At 40.2% G+C, this 19,989-nt stretch overlaps 2 protein-coding genes across 10 annotated transcripts in view; both read right to left on the bottom strand.

The window, feature by feature from the left end:
* Positions 1 to 93: 93 nt before the first annotated feature.
* On the bottom strand, positions 94 to 2,007 carry REP15 (RAB15 effector protein). Its single transcript, XM_029205367.1, is given in 3 exon segments — positions 94 to 180; positions 182 to 834; positions 1,992 to 2,007. Coding segments are annotated over 3 exon segments (738 nt in total). The 3' UTR covers positions 94 to 111.
* PPFIBP1 (PPFIA binding protein 1) overlaps positions 1,634 to 19,989 on the bottom strand; it is a 177,522-nt gene continuing 159,166 nt past the window's right edge. For 5 of the 9 annotated variants that reach the window (XM_029205895.1, XM_029205898.1, XM_029205899.1 and 2 more), the window contains 13 exons: positions 17,524 to 17,695; positions 17,014 to 17,046; positions 14,742 to 14,892; positions 14,361 to 14,489; positions 12,374 to 12,524; positions 11,562 to 11,673; positions 10,651 to 10,739; positions 7,835 to 7,957; positions 7,161 to 7,286; positions 6,380 to 6,568; positions 4,515 to 4,694; positions 3,507 to 3,572; positions 1,634 to 3,365 (listed from right to left, as the gene is read on the bottom strand). In XM_029205895.1, coding sequence (XP_029061728.1) covers positions 3,279 to 3,365; positions 3,507 to 3,572; positions 4,515 to 4,694; positions 6,380 to 6,568; positions 7,161 to 7,286; positions 7,835 to 7,957; positions 10,651 to 10,739; positions 11,562 to 11,673; positions 12,374 to 12,524; positions 14,361 to 14,489; positions 14,742 to 14,892; positions 17,014 to 17,046; positions 17,524 to 17,695 — 1,608 coding nt within the window. In that variant the 3' untranslated portion in view covers positions 1,634 to 3,278. The remainder of the gene's footprint in view (positions 3,366 to 3,506; positions 3,573 to 4,514; positions 4,695 to 6,379; positions 6,569 to 7,160; positions 7,287 to 7,834; positions 7,958 to 10,650; positions 10,740 to 11,561; positions 11,674 to 12,373; positions 12,525 to 14,360; positions 14,490 to 14,741; positions 14,893 to 17,013; positions 17,047 to 17,523; positions 17,696 to 19,989) is intronic. The other 4 variants (XM_029205900.1, XM_029205904.1, XM_029205902.1 and 1 more) reach the window with 1 other exon arrangement.

Below are 19,989 nucleotides of genomic sequence, written 5' to 3'. Positions count from 1 at the left end.
AGAAAAAAGAAATCCCATGAGGGGATGATGCAAGAGGATGAACTTGCTTATTAAAATAAAATATTTTTTTCCTTTTTATCTTACAGGCCAGTCTCATCTCACATAGCCAGTTCAGAGGATGCTAATATAAACCTTGCCCACCTCTCTCAGCCCGTCTTTCTTACTCAGACAGTTTCCCAAGCAGTTCCCTGATGGAGACACAGTCTTCAGTTTCCAGGATGAATCGTGCCACGGCCGTCCCTCCCGGCAGATGGCCCCTCACTGTCTCACGTTTGATACTGTCCAGGACAACAGTATGTCTGATGTCCTTAGGCTTTCCTGGCACACCAAAGATGATAAACAGGCCCAGACAATCCTCTCCTATCAAGTTACAGAATTCTTCCAGCTTATCAAACCTACTTCTATTGCTGAAAGACCCCTCTGCCCTGGGTTCTGGATTGGAGGGGTCACAAGGCTCAGATTCCACGGGAGGAAGAGAAGACAGCTGTAGAGGGGTCTGTACTGCCAGCTGGAGCCTTATTTGCTTATCGGATGCCCAAAATGTCCAAATCCAGTTCGCCCCAAACAGTAAGGCTTGGTGTTTGGTCATCTTGGTGGTAGTAAGCCAGTTGTCAATGCCTTTTTCATGGCAGAAAGTGACGAAGTGGATTAAGAAGATCTCATTGAGAGTGTTTGGAGCTGGGCATAGATTAGTCAGCGTGTCTTCAAATCCAAGATACTCCTTCAGTTTCTGGGCTGCACGGACTATAGCTCCACTGACCACCTCACAGATGCCGAGAACCTCTTTGCCGTCCTTTAGAGCCAACTGCTGCGATGGTTTTTGCCCCGTTTTCCCTGCACCCACTCAGCACTACTTCCGCATATCAAACAGGCGAACTGTCCTTTCTCAGAGTAAGAGTTTTGCAGTGAAGTCACATCTGCTAACATGGTCCCAGTTTTCTAACTCTTCAGGGAAGCATATATACACACAGCTAAACAGACATGTAGGTCTTCCTGTTGGGTGCGTTGTACTCATACAGATTCCTGCTGGTTTATTAAGTTAGAGATATTAACTTTCACAAAAAAACCATCTGTCTTTTACTTGTATTCGCTCTACTTTTAATATTTGGTAACCCCTTCCAAGACATGTTTCCTTTTCCCAAATTTTAGTTTAATTAAGAATAGTACTTAGTTCTTTAAAGAACCATACATATAGAACTCACTTCCTTCTGCAACTAACTTCTCCAAACCTGTAGGCAAGTCATTTCCCTTTGCTTTTCTGGTATCTCTCTGCCATGAGTCCTCATCCCCCAGCTCAGCTGCCTGTGTTTCCTTTCATACAGAAGTTTCTCAAGCAAAGGCCTCAAATTTCTATGTGTTGACACATGCTATAAATCCTACTCAAACAAATTTATGGGAGTTTGTGAACTATAAAGAGTTGGTGTTACTATTCTCTATAGCAGAAATAAAGGCTACTGGTTATTCCAAGCAAAGGAAAAGAAAGTAACAGACGATAAAAATATGAGGCAATTATCAATTGACTTTATTTCTTTTCATATGGTAATACCAGCAGTGCATAATATTTTGTAAATAAAATATATATCATCAAAAAAATTTAACCATATCACATATCATCAGTGATGTTACATTGTCCTGAATAAAGAATACTTGGCATCTATAACTGTCTCCTGGTATTTTTAACCAGGTTTGAATAACAAATTGTTTTTCAAATGGTGACACATATTCACATTAAAATAAAACACAAATACGGTAAGAGTCCAATATGGTTACCAAATAATGAATGATAGGGGGCAAAAGATTATTATTAGCATTGAAGTATTTTAGTTATGAATAAATAGTAATTTAGTATCACAGGTTCCTTGATGAAAAGCCTGGTAACTTGTTAGCTTGAAAGATCATACCACTGACATTCAAATACAGTTTATTAAGCAAGTCCACTGACATATACTGAACTACCCACCCTATGCCAATTTGTGAAAACCTGTCTTTACCACCATTGGCTATCATGAGTAATGATGAAGTACTGAATAAAAAACAGAATATTCTTTCTAATGCCCCTAGAAAATAATAAACATAATAACAGTTTTTGTTGCAGCTTTCTATTTTCTTTATAAAGAATGTCTGGGACCTGTGCTACAGAAAAACATGAACTGCATTTTATCATCACAATATAGCCATTATGAAACTAATTTTGCAGGCTTTGAGTTACTGAACTCTGATTGAGACAAAATATTCAGACAAGTGTTCAGCTTTTTAAAAAAATCCCGTTCACTAATAGCCTGAGAAATGTACAATTAATAACATTAGGAAGACTGTCAGTATTTTGATGTAATGATATATTTAGCAAAGAGGAAGGTAAGAAGCTTAATACTGTAAAGGGCTTTGTTTTGCTTTGTTTGTTTCTTCAGAAATTACCTCTACAAAATTTGGGGGAGTTTCTGAATGCATTCAAGTTAATAGTATTTAAATGTCCCTCAAGTTCTCCCTTATGAGGTAAGAGGATCCAAGATTAAGGTTGAAATTCTTAAAAAGCTATTCAACAATTTTGTGATGTATCATCAAAGAAGGGGTATGTCATACATGCTAATTTAGTCTGCATGATCAACATCATTAAATTCAGTTTTGGAGAAAGAAAGATCATTTATGACCTCTCCAAGAACCAGCTGGTATACGAAAATTTTGATCACTGTATTTTTTTTAATGTGATCTTTTTTACCATCTTCCTTATGTCACAAAATAAAAGTTCTATGTTCTATGTACTAAGTATATACATATATTTAGAAAAATATATAAAAATGGGACAACATGTGGAGGCACGTGGAGGTGTGGCTGGCATTTAGTGGGCACACTGAATGCTTAAAGAAATTCCACATGTTGATTTTGAAAGCATATAACGTCCTGCTTCAAGGGCTGCAGTGCTGTCAAAAATCATTCCCTCACTGGTTACTGCTTCCCAAATCCTCCACGCTGTGAATGTAGATGGAAACACTATGTCAAAATACTCATATTAAATGCAACACTTTAAATATAATATATCACAGATTATTTTTCTTTACATTAAATAGAGGAAAAACAATTATACTCTCATTCACCAGTGTCTTATTTGTCATGGCAACTTTAGCATCGGCACCTATTCCCTGCTTTCCATTTCCACTTCTAAACGAGAAGTGGGAAGATGAACAATATACAATCTGTTGCTTATTGTAGATACTGTGACCGTTTGAGAAATAAAGTGGAACAAAGATGAAGGGTTCCCCGTGCTCATCCAGGTGCTGCGGTCAGACATTTGAGTCTTCATCGGTGATGCTGGCGCTGGGGGAACGGGCAGCAAAATCTTTAAACATCTCGTCTTCCTTTAACATGTGCTGGAAGACAAGGAGGTGGGAGTCATACACACCGAGTGCCATGCACTCTGCACCACCCGCTCTCCACTACACAAGCAGTCCTTTGGGGTCACTGTCAAACTTCTTTTTAGAAGAACATTTGAAATTCGTTTTACAACTTACGGTTAGATTGTTGATGCCCTCGGAGAAGGCGCCTATCTGTCTCACTGTCCCTTCTGAGTCTTCCATCTGCAATGAACATACCATGACATGACTACTCATTTGCAATAATTTCAAGGAAAGTACAGCAAAATGAACACAAACCTAAGAAGAAATAGTGCAAGTGGTACTGAACGGGATGGGAGCAACAGAACACTTCTGTTGCATCTCCTCCCACTAATGCAACTGGATGTTAAAGATGAGAAGAAACACTTTACTGGCACATGTAGCCTAATGCTCTGATGTTGACAATGGCACCAGCAGACTGTTAATTAGAAGGCAATATTCAGATGCATGCCCTCATACTGAAAAGGCTAAGGAGTATGAGCTGTCCATTCCTGACTTGTTTTAATACATAGATTTCCTTAATACCGAGACGGTATAACATAGGTAAAAATAGCACAGGCTTTGAAACCAGCCGGGCAGGTTAGAATCCCAGTGATTCTACCAGCTCTTCTATCTTGTGTAAGTTACTTAACCATTCTGTGTCTCAGTTTTCTTATCTCTAAAATGAGGATAACAATACTCCCCATGTATTAGGATTACCCTGAACATTAACATGTTACATGTTTAGGGTAGTGCCTGGGATGTAGAAAGCAATCTGTTAAGTGCTCACTTTTATCATTATATTATTATCTTTATTTGTAGGCATTTAAGGAAAATGTCTTTGGTTAGTAGACACAGTGCACTAAGTTTTCATTTAGTGTTTCAATACTGGAAGAACTTTTTTTTTTTTGTGGTATGCGGGCCTCTCACTGTTGTGGCCTCTCCCGTTGCGGAGCACAGGCTCCGGACACGCAGGCTCAGCGGCCATGGCTCATGGGCCCAGCCGCTCCACGGCATGTGGGATCTTCCTGGACCGGGGCACGAACCCGTGTCCCCTGCATCGGCAGGCAGATTCTCAACCACTGCGCCACCAGGGAAGCCCAATACTGGAAGAACTTTAAAACAGGTACATAGGGTTACGTTCACCTGCTCTAACCGGTCCAAGTCGTCCTCATCATACAGGTGCATGTCCAAACCAGGCTTAAATCCTTTCTTAGATGTACCTCCTGAGGCCTGTCCCAATTCCATTGGACAAACATATTCCTCCCCATCTTCCTGTTTCTTCTTTCTCAGATTCCCAAAATTGCTGAAGGTAAGTTTCTTTGGCTTTAAAAGAAAAGCAAACAAAAACATCCAGGGACTTGATAAAATTCATACGAAAAGGACCAATAACACGTATAATTTAATTATTCACACTACAGAGAAAAGCAATTGGATGATTAAGTGGGTATAAGAAAAACAAAGGCATCCTAGGCATATGACTGACATCCAAATGTGATAAAGGATCCTTATTATGACTCTCAGAAGATTAGCCTTGTCCTCCTTATTCATACCAACTAGCTGGGTAGTCACTGTGAAAAGCAAAATATGCCAAGAGCCTTAGTTTTGATAGACAGACCTTAATGCAATGAGATTTCTCAGGGCTGAATTCAATTTTGCAAGGTTTTCGAATCTAAGATCAGCAAAAGAAAATGTCCATTACTGTATTTTCTTTTTGGGTAAGGCTATGATTATCCTGTATGCCTGTTATGCTTCCATAACAGGACTGGTAACTGCTGAAAAGGAACCTGCTCTACTGGAGAGAGAATTTCCAGTGAGAGAAGAGAAACTCCATCTTTTCACTGGATAGTCCCTGAGACTACATGTTAAAAGGAGACGGTGATCAGGCTGACGCTGAGAATTTAAATAGAACAGAATCTCTCAGAGGTTTCAAATCTGGTACATCTTTTTTTTTTTTTTTTGCAGTACGCGCTGTCGTGGCCTCTCCTGTTGCGGAGCACGGGCTCCGGACGCGCAGGCTCAGCAGCCGTGGCTCACGGGCCCAGCCGCTCCGCGGCATGTGGGATCTTCCCGGACCGGGGCATGAACCCGTGTCCCCTGTATTGGCAGGCGGACTCTCCACCACTGCGCCACCAGGGAAGCCCCTAAATCTGGTACATCTTTTTTCGTTGTTTTTGTTTTTGTTTTTGTGGTACGCGGGCCCCTCACCACTGTGGCCCCTCCCGCCGTGGAGCAGAGGCTCCGGACGCGCAGGCCCAGCGGCCACGGCCCACGGGCCCAGCTGCTCCGCGGCACACGGGATCCTCCCAGACCGGGGCACGAACCCGCGTCCCCTGCATTGGCAGGCGGACTCTCAACCACTGCGCCACCAGGGAAGCCCCTGGTACATCTTTTAAGGGAGCTAAAGAGGAAGTGTCGGGTAGGTAAAGGTGGTTTTAAAAAAAAATAAAAGTTTGTGGAGGAGCCACATTTGTGGAGGAATCAATAAACCCCACCTCTACATTCCGTTAGTTGAGATAACGGACTCAGAAGAGCTCACGGAAGAGTGATTTAAAGAAGAAAAAGTGATCTGAATTTGGTATGATCCATGAATCCAGGTAAATCTGGAGATACCCATTCTCTGCTGGTCTACTGTGGATCATTTCTTAATTATCTTTTCCTAGCTTGCAAGGCTGGTTAATGATAAGTATGAGAAGAAATCCTCTTATGCTTGATTTATCCATAGGATAACTGCAATCAATACTGGGCCCAAGTCATGGGCTTTCTGCACTGGCAAAACATCAATTATAGAAGCCAACATCAGGTTCCTTATACTGTTAACTCTAATAAAATAAATGATTTGAGCAAAGATTACCCCCAGAAGGAAACCTTCAAAAATGCATTTTCCTAATTACTCTTAAAGATGCATTTACCTGCAACCCATCCACAATCAGAAAATGGGATAGCCAGGTAACAGTCAAAACTGAGCCTTTGCTAAAGGCAACTATTAAATGGTAGGAGCTTGAACCAACCTTCACTTTGGCAGTAGCTGTTAAAAGTACATAATCGGGTAACTCCATGGCATCCCGTTTCTGGCGCTGGGCCTCAGCACCGATCAGAAGGTTGAAATGAGTGGCCAAATGTCTTCGCAGCAGGGTCTTGCTTGGTGGGATGTTCAGTAACTGAGCCATTGTTTCCACATTAAAACGAGGTTCTAGAACCTACAGGAAAAATTAAGATTCTTTAAGACACCAGGTATCATACATGTCTGCATTGTGCTTTATAATCTGCAAAGCTCTCTCATTTAGTTACCTCCAATGGCCCTCTCAACAGCCCAGTGAGATACACTATGGACTTTGATCTTCAATTTAAATATCTTTTCTTTGTTTTGCCTAAGCTAGTGAGAAGTAGAGCTGGTCCTGACATCCAGGCATTACAAAGTTGGGGCTTCTGCCTCTCTGAAGTGGTACCTTTGGGAGCCAACTCCTTATGCAACATCAACGTGCAGAAATATAGTCTGTATCTTTGCAGGGATTTTAAAACATGACCATATGAGAGCCAGTGGCCAGATGTTATCCAACATGAAAGAGGATAATAAAAGAGAAATGGGTTTAAATCCAATCTAGAATTATATGATATAAATAAAAAACATGGGACAGAATACTCTGAAAGTAAAGATTCACTAGAAATGTTGCAGGAGAGTTCAGTTAGATGACTTTAGGATCATGACCAGCCAACAGGTAATAGCCTACTCATTAGACTAATGGAAACTCAATGATAAGAAGTTGGTTTTAAATGAAAACAGAGTTTTACCATGAGCCCACCATGGACACCACTGCCTCTGAGATTGGGGGCATATTCCGCCAAGTCCACGGAGCGCAGCCACTCCATCACGCGATGATTGGTCCACTGCTGAACCTCTGATGGGGTGATGCTATTCTGTGGGAACAAACCACCACCCAGAGCTTCAGTCACTGACTATGGGGTTCCAAATATTAAACCTGCATGTTCATTCTGAAGATCCTGCCTCATGGAGCGGAGTTGTTCTACATCCCACTAAATGTTGATAGAGAAAAAGGTAAAAAGGTGTTTGCTAGTTTGAATTCTCTTTTAAGGAATCTGTGTCCCAGAGTTTTAAGTTTCTTGCACACTAATAAAGCAGTGTTTTAGGAAAGGTAGTCTTTACAGTGATACTTAACTTTGGGGCTTAAGGAGGCAAGAAAATAAAATACACCCAAGAAAGGAGGAAGGAAAACTAAAACACAATCCTTGGCTTCAGTTATACAGGTAGAATCATCATGGGGGGAAAGGAAGGAATATAGGAAGACAAAGCCTAAGAAGTAAATGAGGCTGGATTTGAGGCTCTGAGGGAACCAGACGCTTTCCTTCCCTGAAGCCTCCAAGAGGAAATGGGTCTTAGTGTCTCCACACGGGCAGTCACATGCACGGAATGTGTATGCTGTGTAAACCTCAACCTCAGATGCTACCTCGTCAGAGGGTCGCCTCCGCAGACAGTTTGGTTCAAAGTTATTGATCCTCAGGACCTGGATGGCCCTCTTGATACTGAGATGATGGAGCACGCTCATGACCTTCAAAGACAGTAAGTCATCCTGCAAAACAAAACAAAAAGAGGCGCTCACTGAGCAGACCTAGAGCAGGAGAACCTTATCAGGGAAACCTTAGAAAACTCAATTAAAAGTAGAAGTGCACCTCTAACAATAGGCCTCAAGGGCTTGTCAGGATTCTCAAAGCTTTTAGGTAGTAACAGAACTCTTCTTCCTGGGCTGAACATAATTTTCTCTAGGACCCCAGTATACAATAGAAGGGAACCAAAATTCATGTTGTCCCAACTGAAGCTGACTTCAACCTGTTTCTCTCTCTTCCACTGAGATAAGATTGTGGGACTGCACAGCTCTGAAAAACACAGTTCGAAGAGCACTCGCTAGGCTACTACAAAAGGTGACCTGCTATGATTTGATTTGATAAAACAGATAACTGAGAGCAAGCAATGTTTACCGATGACCAAGAGCTGGTTTTCTGAGCTAAGGCACATCACAGCTTGGGGGAAAACCAGAAGAGTGCTCCTATTACACTATCCCCCCAGCCTTGAGAAATCTCTGGTTCTAGAATATTGTGCTTTATCTAGCAGACGCTGTGAACAGTTTTGGAAAAATTATATGTTAATCAATGCAAAGCTTCTGGTGAGAAGCAAGAGAGAAGAGAAATGAAGAAGTTATATGTAGCAACATATATCACCAAGTGATTCCTTTAAGGAATAACTTTCACCAGTCTGTGGCTACTGGGAACTTTTCAAACACACCAAAACAAATTATTTTAGAAGAAGGTGATTTGGGGGAGTGGGGGGCCCGTGTCAAGAAAAGCACCAATCTACTTCCAAACACGCCCAGAAAATAAACAAGGAAAACATCCATTTTAGGCACACCTTACCGAGAACACATTTCTTATACAGGAAAAAAATTAAACTATTACAGAGATATTTTAAAAATAAAATTATAAAACAGTTTAAATCCTTAAGACTACTTACTGAGGAAAAATTATTTCCTGAATTTTTTTCTAGATTAGTGTCTTAAAAACAGTGCCTGAGGATAAGTTAGAAAGGGCATTTAACATATTTTAATCTAAGATTGAGACACCCATTCAAAACATTTCCCCCGTGGGTTATGCATAATGTTTACAATGTAAATAAAATGTTCATTATTTTAGTTTAAGGGATTTTAAAAGTAGGGATTTCTTTTAAATCAAGACACACTTTTTTGAGGGGGAGATTTAAAAAAATCTTTTAAGTAATTTTAGATTTACAGAAGAGTTGCCAAAGATAGTACAGAGTCCCACAGACCCTTCATCCAGCTTCTTCTAATGTTAACACCTTATATAACCGCGACATTCAGCAAAACTAAAAAATTAACACAGACAATAATAAAATTCAATTAAACCCAGGTTTTATTCATATTTCACCAGTGTTTCTACTAGGTCCTTTTTCTGACCCAGGATCCAATCCAGGATACCAATTTCGAACAGACTTTTTGTGACTCAGGATTCCGGGGTCAAATTTTCTAAGGTAATTTATTCTTTTATAGCCACAAAGGTTATACATTTGCCTTTTGTGATTTTCAGCCTTAATTTGCTCACATTCCCAGAGGAACATACCCATACCTAGATAGGCAGGCAAACAGGCACAAATGCTCTATGACTTCCTACTACTTTCTAACAGTGGAAACTTGGCTAAGTTACCCAATTTCTCAATTCTTTCGTTTCCTCATCTGAAAGCTGGGGATAACAGAGTGCTGAGAACTGAGTATTAATTATGAGCAAAGTGTTTGAAAGAGTGTCTGGCACACAGTAAGTATGCAACATGCCACACGCTCGTGTTATTTTACCTTCAGTTTACATGATGTGCCCACCACGGTTCAGACTCTGGTTCAGGGATGGAGAAGAAAATGAGCTGAACCCCAAATTTCTTTGATATTGAAAAATTCCTAAATGAGTTAAGTTAGCTGTTTGAAACTTTCAACTTATTTTAAAAAGATACTTGTGGTAGTTGAATCCACAAAAGGCCGTTTAAATAAAAGCATCTTAGGCAGAACACTCCTAGTACCGTGGAGTCTAGAACAAATTCTCCCGGAACCCATCTTTCCCCACTGCCATAAAGTAGGGAAAAGTCCTTCTACCCATTGGACAGAGGCTAAAAATATGAAACAGTAATGAAGGAATGAGAGTGAAGGCCTATCTCTGCTTTACTCCAGTAAATCCAGCAGAACTGGGCTGAAGTGAGACGGGCTGGGGGTTTCAGGAAACAGTGCTCAAAAGTGGAAGGGAAGGGAAAAGAAAGTCCCAGTGGAAGACAAGTCCCAGCCTTTTGAGCGGTCACTGCTTGTAGGAACATATCCCTTAGAAACTGCCAGGGCTGCAAAACTTTACATTCTCTCATTTTCAATATTTTTATGACATATAATTCACATAGCATAAACTTTACCCATTCAAAGTGTACACTTCAATGTCTATGTTATTGAATATATACAAAATCAACTTTTTGGATAACTTAGCTTCAATTAGGTTTCACGTAGCTTAAATGAGGATTTCAACATTTCCCAAGGCTACTGCAATCACCAAATCCTACAACTTCAACTTAGAAAAATATGCCTGCCCCTCTCCTCAAGTTAAAACAACCCCTTCAAACTCCAGTGGAATCACTGTGAAAACACTGTATTTTGCTTACCCTATTTCTGTGTTTTTCAGAGAAAAACAGTTTATCCCCCCCAAACCCCAGGAGTGAGTTACTTACAACAGTCATGTAATGAAGCATTCGACCATCTACCCGTCCTTCATCAAACTGGGTCTTGTATTGGGGGAGACCAATATCATCCAACCATCCTAAGGATAGAAATGAGTGTCATTAATGAGCCACAGAACAACCATTCTTGTGATGAAAAAGAGAAAACCATAATTCAAAAAGAGTCATGTACCACAATGTTCATTGCAGCTCTATTTACAATAGCCAGGACATGGAACCAACCTAAATGTCCATCCACAGATGAATGGATAAAGAAGATGTGGCACATATATACAATGGAATATTACTCAGCCATAAAAGGAAATGAAATTGAGTTATTTGTAGTGAGGTGGATGGACCTAGAGTCTGTCATACAGAGTGAAGTAAGTCAGAAAGAGAAAAACAAATACCGTCTGCTAACGCATATATATGGAATCTAGGAAAAAGAAAAAGGTACTGATGAACCTAGTTGCAGGGTAGGAATAAAGAGGTAGACATAGAGAGTGGACTTGAGGACATAGGGTGGGAGGGGGAAGCTGGGGCGAAGTGAGAGTAGCATCGACATATACACACTACCAAATGTAAAACAGTTGGCTGGTGGGAAGCAGGTGCATAGCACAGGGAGATCGGCTCGGTGCTTTGCGATGACCTAGAGGGGTGGGATAAGGAGGATGGGAGGGAGGCTCAAGAGGGAGGGGATATGGGGACATGTGTATGCATATGGCTGATTCGCTTTGTTGTGCGACAGAAACTAACACAGTAATGGGAAGCAATTATACTCCAATAAAGATCTATCAAAAAAACCAAAAAACCAAAACAAAACAACAAAAAAGAAAAAGCAGCCGTGTGTGTGTGTGTGTGTGTGTGTGTGTGTGTGTATAAAATTCATTCGTTCACTCATTCATGGATTTAAAACCTCTTACTAGTGACCCAGTTGAAATCCAGCTTTCCATGATTGGTTTCTTCTTCGGATCCCAGGGCTTGCAGTGCCAGCTGGAGTTTCTTTCGATGAAGTAAATGCTTGATTCCAAGTTCCTGAATTAATAAAAAGAAACACTGGCATTACAACTCTGTCAACATGGGCTGGATGCCACTGGCAAAGGATGCAAATTCCTCGAAAATCAAGCCAGCATTGAAGACCCAATAATTACATTAAATCAGAATACTAACACAGGCTGTAAAATGTTGCTGAACAAAAGGCCCCTAGAAAGACCACTGCAGTTGTTTTAGTGGTATGTTAGATATTCCCCACTAGGCTCCTTCCTTTGCAAGATAGGAACTGTAGCATGCATAACAGAAATTCTACCCCTATTTTGTACTAAATGTTTTGTACTAAATGGGAAGAAATGTTAAATAGCTGTACATTAAGTGTACGGCTCTTTTTTTCCCTTTTGCAAAGTGAAATTGAATTGCATATATTACACTGAAAAGATGGACCAATGATAAAGCCACAGAATGGTTTTGAGAAATATGAACTGAAGCTTTATTATTATGTCTATATAATTATTTTTTCATTAAAATGCCCAGTGGCTTAAGTGTTTCATAAGGAATCATTAAGACCAGGTCCTCCCTTTAAGTCCATGAGATAAAATAATCATGAAGCAGGAAACTCAGACTTTTTCTAGAATACTTACTGGCTCTACCCACTCCCCTTTTTGGAATATAAAACAAATCTACATTCATATTCCTCTCTCTCTCTCTCTCCATTGTGCAAACAAAATAGAGAAGCATTCACCTTCTCTAGATCTTGTTGAGAAGCCTGCAAAAGTGTTTGGCCAGATGCAATCCAGCGCTTGCCAGAGTTCAGGTAGGACCCCAAGCCCTGTTCCACAAGCCAATTGCAAACCTGTTCCTTGGTCCACTTGGCAAATGGCATATCCAAGTCACTACAGGAAAATGAACAATCGCATGAAAAACAATTAAAAGCCAATCCGCTAAGTTACCATCAGGGCTGAACAACTGCATATTCAATAGACATGGAGATTCCCTGGTGATACACATTTGACTACGGGAAGCCTAATTTTTAGTACATATTTGGTGGAGTAAGTGATACTGGAGATGAAAGCTCCCTTGTAAGACCACAGTCTTCATGTCAAACAAAACCACTAAAGATTCATCATGATTTAACATGTTTTATAGAAGAAGACTGAGTTAAACCAACAGCTCAAGTTATTATACTACTTTCAGCTAATGTTGTTTAGAGATTGAATTTACAATCAGAAAACACTAGGCCAGACTGAAAGAAACTCAAGTCTAACTTGAATTAACTTTAGTAGAATTACGGTTTCTCTCCAGATGGTATTCAATGAGAAGAGGGCAATATGCCATCACTGAGTATGAGAAAGTACAATCAAAGCAAATTTCTGCTTTCTTTTACTATTTTTTTAATTAATTTTTTTCTATCGAAGTATAGTTGACTTACAATGTTGTGTTAGTTTCTTTTACTGTTTTTACAAGTAGTGTTCCTGTTTGGAAAAAAAATGTGGCGATGAACAAAATTTTTTTTTTTAAACAGCACAAGCAAGTCCTCTACTGTGTACAAAGAGAACATATGGCAAATGAGACTGTTTGGTATTTGAAGAAGGCCAAAGAGAGTTTCCTCCTTGATGAAACTTGTGCCCAGCATTCTGCCTGGGTGGGAAGGACCATGTGTAAAAGGTTTCTAGCCCATTATCATCTTAAAAGATTTAGTATCAATGACTTGTGCTATATATTTGCCAACTCCACCCTCTTTTATGTTGAGCAAATCAACATAGCAGTTCCAAAACAGCCCTAAACTGTGATAAGGGTGTAGGAAAAGTTCTTAGAGTCTTAATAGATAAAAACATTACACAGTCCTGATAAATTGAAGAATTCGGATAGAATATATGTCTTTTAAGTGCTTTCACAGACTGTATCAATTACTAATGTTTACTGAACAGTTATTATTTGCCAGATACTTAACACACGTTAACTCATTTAGTCGTCACAATCATCTTTTGGGGTAAGTACTAATTCATACTATGGGAAACAGAGGCGCAGAGCATGGAAGTAATTGCTCAAGGTCACTCAGCTTGTAGGAAGCGGTGAAGCCAGAAATCAGGTCCAAGCAGTCTGTCTCTAGAACCTATTCTTTTTTTTTTTTAAAGTAAAGTACAGCTGAGTCAGTGTTGTGTTAATTTCCAGTGTACAGCAAAGTAATTCAGGTATACATATATATCTATATATATATTACTTTTTCATATTCATTTCCATTCTGCTTTATTACAGGCTGTTGAATATAGTTCCCTGTGCTACACAGTAGGACCTTGTTGTTTATCCATCCTATATATAATGGTTTGCATCTGCTAATCCCAAACTCCCAATCCATCCCTCCCCCTTGGCAACCACAAGTCTGTAGAACCTATTCTTAACCACTATGCTATCCCATCTTGCCAGAGCTATGCTTTAGAGTACTAATAACTGTTTTCTATGTAAAATTTAAGAGCCATTCTAGTACAGATGCTGCTGATACTTTAGCTCTGGGTCCTCACCTAGCTCACAGAGCCCTCATCTTCTGTACAGTTTTTCACCAACCACAGCCGAATTGCACTGCCCTAAAGATGATGGAGCCTTCCACAAGGCACAGCAGTAAGCAATGGATTTGACTGTCTAACCCAGGGTCAATACTAACACCACAGGTGCTCACGAGACCTTGATGCTTGGGTAGAGATGCAAAAGACCATTTGTTTGACTGTTCTTACCTGTTAGATTGTCCCAAATCTCGAGACCAACCCAATCGGGGTCCTGCAGTTGCCCTTGTCCCTCCTCTTTTGAATTCAGGCTCAGACATGTCATCTGGGTTAAATGTAGTTGATTGACTTCTTCTAAGTCTGAAAAGAAGACACAACACATTAGACCTGAGGAAGCCTTCGACTTTAATCAGAACATTTTAAACCGACGCTTACGTATGGTTAGAATAGACATTTGGATTTAAACTTTAACTGAGATTCAATGAGTTAATGAATCCCAATCTCCATCCATAAAAGGATCACAAAAGCCTTACAATTTCGTAACTATTTTCAGCCAATTTTCCATTTACTCCTACATTTGAGCCACATATAAGACAAAGCTCTGTTACTTACTTTCCAAAGAGTCTCATGATACCCCTAGATTTCTTTTTGGAATCCGGCGATGGTGGCGATATCTGGAAGGGACTGCTCCCCTGTGGATCTTTTGGCTGAGACGACACACCAGCCAGATCTAAGTGCTCAGGTGTCTCCTTCTCTGTTTCAGCTATTCCAAGAACAGGAGACAAACTTGGTGAATTTTAAAATATGGAATGAACATGACCAGATGTTAACCTCCTTGGTTTAAGCAACTGTTACGAATTCTTCTGTTGGTCTATAAACCAGTGACTTACAAAGAACACCCTGCAAATATTAAAAATGGAACACAAATCTATGTTCTGCTCTACAGCCTACTCTATTGTGTACCAAGTTCATTAACTTACAAATTACAACTTCTTCGAGATTCAAAGGTGGGATAGGATTACCATATTCTTTCCTTGACTGATCTGAATTCGTAATGAAATTATACTCAATCTTGCTACAGCACTTGGTACTGTTGACTACCTCCTCCAAAACTGTCATCTCCTTTAGCTTCCTGACATGACATGCTTCTAGATCTGTCATCTGAAAGTTTCTTTGCTGTACCACTGTTTTCTCTTCTTCTTCCACTCCAAGATTCTGTCCTGGGCTCCCTCTGCACGATCTTTTGACAAGATCACGCACTCTATGCTCAGCACGAAATGATGGCTTTGCTCATTTATAAGTAGCTGGTATCAGAATCTCTGAGCCTAATAATCTCTCTCCCCAGCTTCAGTATCTGAATGTCTGTGGATATTCCCAATTTGATGTGCCAGGGATATCTTGGACTCAACAAATCCATCCAATTTTCCTGAGAGTCTTCTCTTACATTTTTGTATTTCATATTGCATTAATACTAGTTCATTTTCTCCCTGTTATTCCAGTCCAAACTCTTTGTCATTTTCTTTTCATTCCCTCCTTTCCTTTGGCATTTACATCAAATTGTTTACCAAGTCCTGGCAATTCTTTATATAAGAAATGTATTCCTATTTATAATGTAATGTTTCAGACACTGAGAGAAGAATGAACTGGGTCTTCATAAATTTTTCACTTGATATAAATCAATGCCAGTTGATTCTGCCATAAAACAATAACATCCAAGTCTGCTACTCTCAGACCTCCTAGCATCAACTATCCTAGTTCTTTTAGCTGTCTTTTAACAGACGATCCCACACTAGCAAACACAAGGAATGCTGTTTCCTCAATGTGAGAATGTGCACTTTTATACAGCAAAGTAAAAGTTGTACAAAAACCACAGGGACAGTGTTTCAGCAAGATCTAAAAGTTGCAGAGGCTGACTTTTCTATGAAGCAGAGCTGTGATTACAGGTTATGGTAAGCAGCATTTGCCTCTTAGCGTTGACAATGTGTTTCTTCTAAGAAAGATGCAAAAACATTTGAAAATAGTTGTCTGAAGAGATCATTTTTATTCACCCTGTGTTCATTCTGGACATTTAAGGGTACAGAGAGAAGTCACCTTTGCTGATCTACATGAATACCTCTGTGGATATCTATACAGATTTTGGGAAAACCCAAAAGAACATTTCCATTCAAACCCTACAGCCATGACGGTTACAGGTGTCCCTGAAAATGCTGCCCAGCCCAGCTTTATTTTAAAAGCATCCTGTTTTTGTTTTTATTTTGAGGGTTTTTCCCCTACTGTATTCTGCCCTTTAAAGAGGAAAACTGAGCTTCCCCTCTCCTAAAATCGCTTTGGGGGTGACTCCTCAGATATCGCATAAAGTTACCTCTGCTGTCACTAAATGTCACCCGCATCTTCAAAGCAATAATGCGTCAGAAGAATGTTCCCCTAAGAGAAGTCAGTCTAAAATGAACGTCTTCAATGTCTTCCACAGACCTGTTTGGCTACAAACATTTCTTTCTGGAGGCTGGGGAAACGTTACCACGGAGAAGGAGTCGCAAGGCCCCGAGGGTTAGTGTGATGTGATATGTGCTTCGGGGTGAACGAGCTGGATTTATGACACCAGGGCACTCCTGCCCTGCACTCGGATGGCCACTGGGCACATCTAGGTCCTCGCAGAGCTGCTCGCAAGGTGCCATTAGCATGGGTTACAGCAGCGTTTAGGCTTGGAAGCAAAGGCTCTATAGAGAGTCCTTTTGAGCGGAAGGTGGAAGGAACACTCTGGAGTAGAGGACTCCGTTTTCTGATGCTGCCAGCTCACTTTCTAGAGATGACAGACGCCCAAGAGCAGGGATTAGCGCGGCTGGGAGCGAGGCGCCGGCGAAGGAGGCATGCAGGGGTACGGTACCTAAGGTGGGTGCACTGGCACTTCGCTTACGATCTTCAGAAATCCCAACAACGCACACAATCACACGCAGCCCAATGGAGAGAACACAGGGGAACGACAAAATGAGACACAGATCAAACTCCTGCTCATAAAATACACACGGTGGGAGGGAAGGCGGGCACCGCACTGTGCTTCTGACGCTACACACAGACTCCATTAGCAGTGTCAATATGGGGTTAATTTTATCCTCTTTCGGAATAGATGGGAAACTGCTTGTAATGACGTCAGACAGAATCACGGTTTTTGGTCTTTCCTCTAAGTTTACACCCAGAACAGAGAGCAGGGTGAGAAAGTCCACACCATCTTTACCTCTGAATTAAGCCCATGGAAGCATTTTTTGCTAACTTTTCCCCCAAGTCATTCACCGTCATTTCTGAGAAAGAGAAATGTACAAATAGATGAATAAGGGAAAAGATAGATCTTTTCCTCATTCTGGAAGAATTAAGGCAAAGGCATTTTGGCCACACATACCCAAGTTTGGCGCACTTGCTGTCCTCTTGTTACTTTTGATTTTAAAAAAGCCACGACCAAAGGAAGATCTGGTTTTTCGAGTGCCAAAGGGATTGTCATCCACAGAGGCATCATGTCCCGGAGCTTTGTGAGGGAGGCTCCCAAATGGGCTACTTTCTACCAGAGCTTTAGCCTGAAAGAGAAGTGATAATAAATGTGACACAGCACGAATGTGCATCATTATTAGTACATGCCCGGCACAGTACTAAATATGTTACACACATGATTTTATTTAAAAGAATAACTGAACTAACAAATTGATTACGAATGTCACATGCCTTGTTAGAAATTAAAAAAGGTCAGTTCTGGAAGCTACTTAAGGAACAACAACAAAGACATGTTCATCACTGATCTTAATCTATGTATTTAGGGCTTTAAATATTTAGGACAGATTTAGACATTCTCAAATTTTATTTTAATTTTATTTGCCTCATAGACATGGAGATAAAATATTATGTAACTAGCAGTAGATTTCCTACTTTTCTATCATTTATGACAAAGATTTGGCTATGATATAGTTCTCAGTCTTTACAACTACATCGGTAGAAGCCCAATATAATGTAATTATTCTATAAAGTAGGCATTAGTCCCAAGCTTCTATACAAGCAGTATAAAGAGTTTCTACTCCAGTTATTTTAAATATTCCTCTCAAAGAATTAAGAATAAAATGAAAGCAAAATCAGCAACTGCTTAAAAAATATATTTTTTGAAACAGGATTCTGGGTTATATTCACATCTTGCCTGTGAGTTACCAAACATGGATCACCAGTTTCAAAGACTGTGATACGTTCAGATACGCTTAACTAAACCCACTAAAATTAAATTTTTCTTGATTGATTCAGAAGCCACTTCAGATCTTTACAATATCTCAGGATCGTTTTCAAGAACTTCAATTGTGATTTTTAAATACAGGCATACCTCATTTTATTGCATCTCGCTTTATTGTGCCTCGTAGATATTGTGTTTTTACAAACTGAAAGTTTGTGGCAACCCTGCATTGGTGCCATTTTTCCAAGAGCTTTTGCTCATTTTATGTCCCTATGTCACATTTTGGTAATTCTCACAATATTTCAAACTTTTTCATTATTATTATATGGAGATCTGTGACATGACTTTTGATGTTACTATTGCAAAAAGATTACAACTTGCTTAAGGCTCAGATGAGAGTTAGCGTTTTTCAGCAATAAAGCACTTTTTAATGAAGGTATGTACATCGCCTTTTTTTACACATACTGCTACCGCAGATGTAACAGACTACAGTATAAACGTAAATTTTATATGCACTGGGAAACCAAAAAATTTGTGTGACTCACTTTATTGCAACATTTATTTCATTGCAATATTTGCCTTATTATGGTGGCCTGGACCTGCACCTGCAATATCTCCGAGGTATGCCTGTAGCTTATTTTTGAGCTTTTTGGTTATTTGAATTGGCAGTTATCGTAACATGGTCTCTTATACTGTTTTAGTACTATCCAAGGATTCTTTTGTTTGCATGTTCTCATTTCTTGAACATCTCTTGTCCTCTCTTTCTTTTTTGAAGAAGTGGAGAGAAGGGTGAGGGGATACGGGCTTTTAAGGTGGTTGTTTTCCTCTATGTATCTACCATTCATAGTAACTAAAAATGTACAAATGCCACAATGTAGTGGTACTGTTATCTATGTCTTAATGCTGATGCCAAAATCATTTCACACCACTTATTGAATTAGCAAGACAAAAAGAACAATGGCTTGAATTACAGCTGTGTCCACTGTCTGTGTTTTGTCAGTTACATCTATATCACGACTCAAGGCACTAAGAGCCAACAGTCAAGGGACTGCATTTGGGGATAGTATGTCTACCGGACTGTGACCTGTGCAAGGTTAATGACCGAAAATCAGACGAAAGAAGAACCAGAGCCCATGCCGATGATGCGTTTAAAAATACCAGAATGTTAGCTGTAGATGGACAGTGGCTACATAAAATAAACAGCTGGTGATCTTTCTAAGAAGGGCTTTCTGTGAAGTCTAAGGAAGGCCGGGTATGGTCATTATGATCATCAAGTAGCGTGAATGAGAGTTTGGGGCTTTGTTTTTGTTGTTTTCAATAACTTGCTGAGGTGAAAGTCATATAACATAAAAGTAACTATTTTAATATTCTTTTTCCCTTTTTTTTTTTTTTAAACCCCACATTTGTTTATTTATTTATTTTTGGCTGTGTTGGGTCTTCGTTTCTGTGCGAGGGCTTTCTCTAGTTGTGGCAAGCGGGGGCCACTCTTCATCGCGGTGCGCGGGCCTCTCACTATCGCGGCCTCTCTTATTGCGGAGCACAGGCTCCAGACGTGCAGGCTCAGTAGTTGTGGCTCACAGGCCTAGTTGCTCCGCAGCATGTGGGATCTTCCCAGACCAAGGCTCGAACCAGCGTCCCCTGCATTAGCAGGCAGATTCT

This window comes from Monodon monoceros, unplaced genomic scaffold, assembly GCF_005190385.1.
Source record: "Monodon monoceros isolate NGI ecotype Baffin Bay Population unplaced genomic scaffold, NGI_Narwhal_1 Super_Scaffold_6, whole genome shotgun sequence".
Taxonomy (NCBI): domain Eukaryota; kingdom Metazoa; phylum Chordata; class Mammalia; order Artiodactyla; family Monodontidae; genus Monodon; species Monodon monoceros.
The sequence above is the reverse complement of the archived record's forward strand: the minus strand, read 5'-3'. Positions and strand labels throughout refer to the sequence as shown.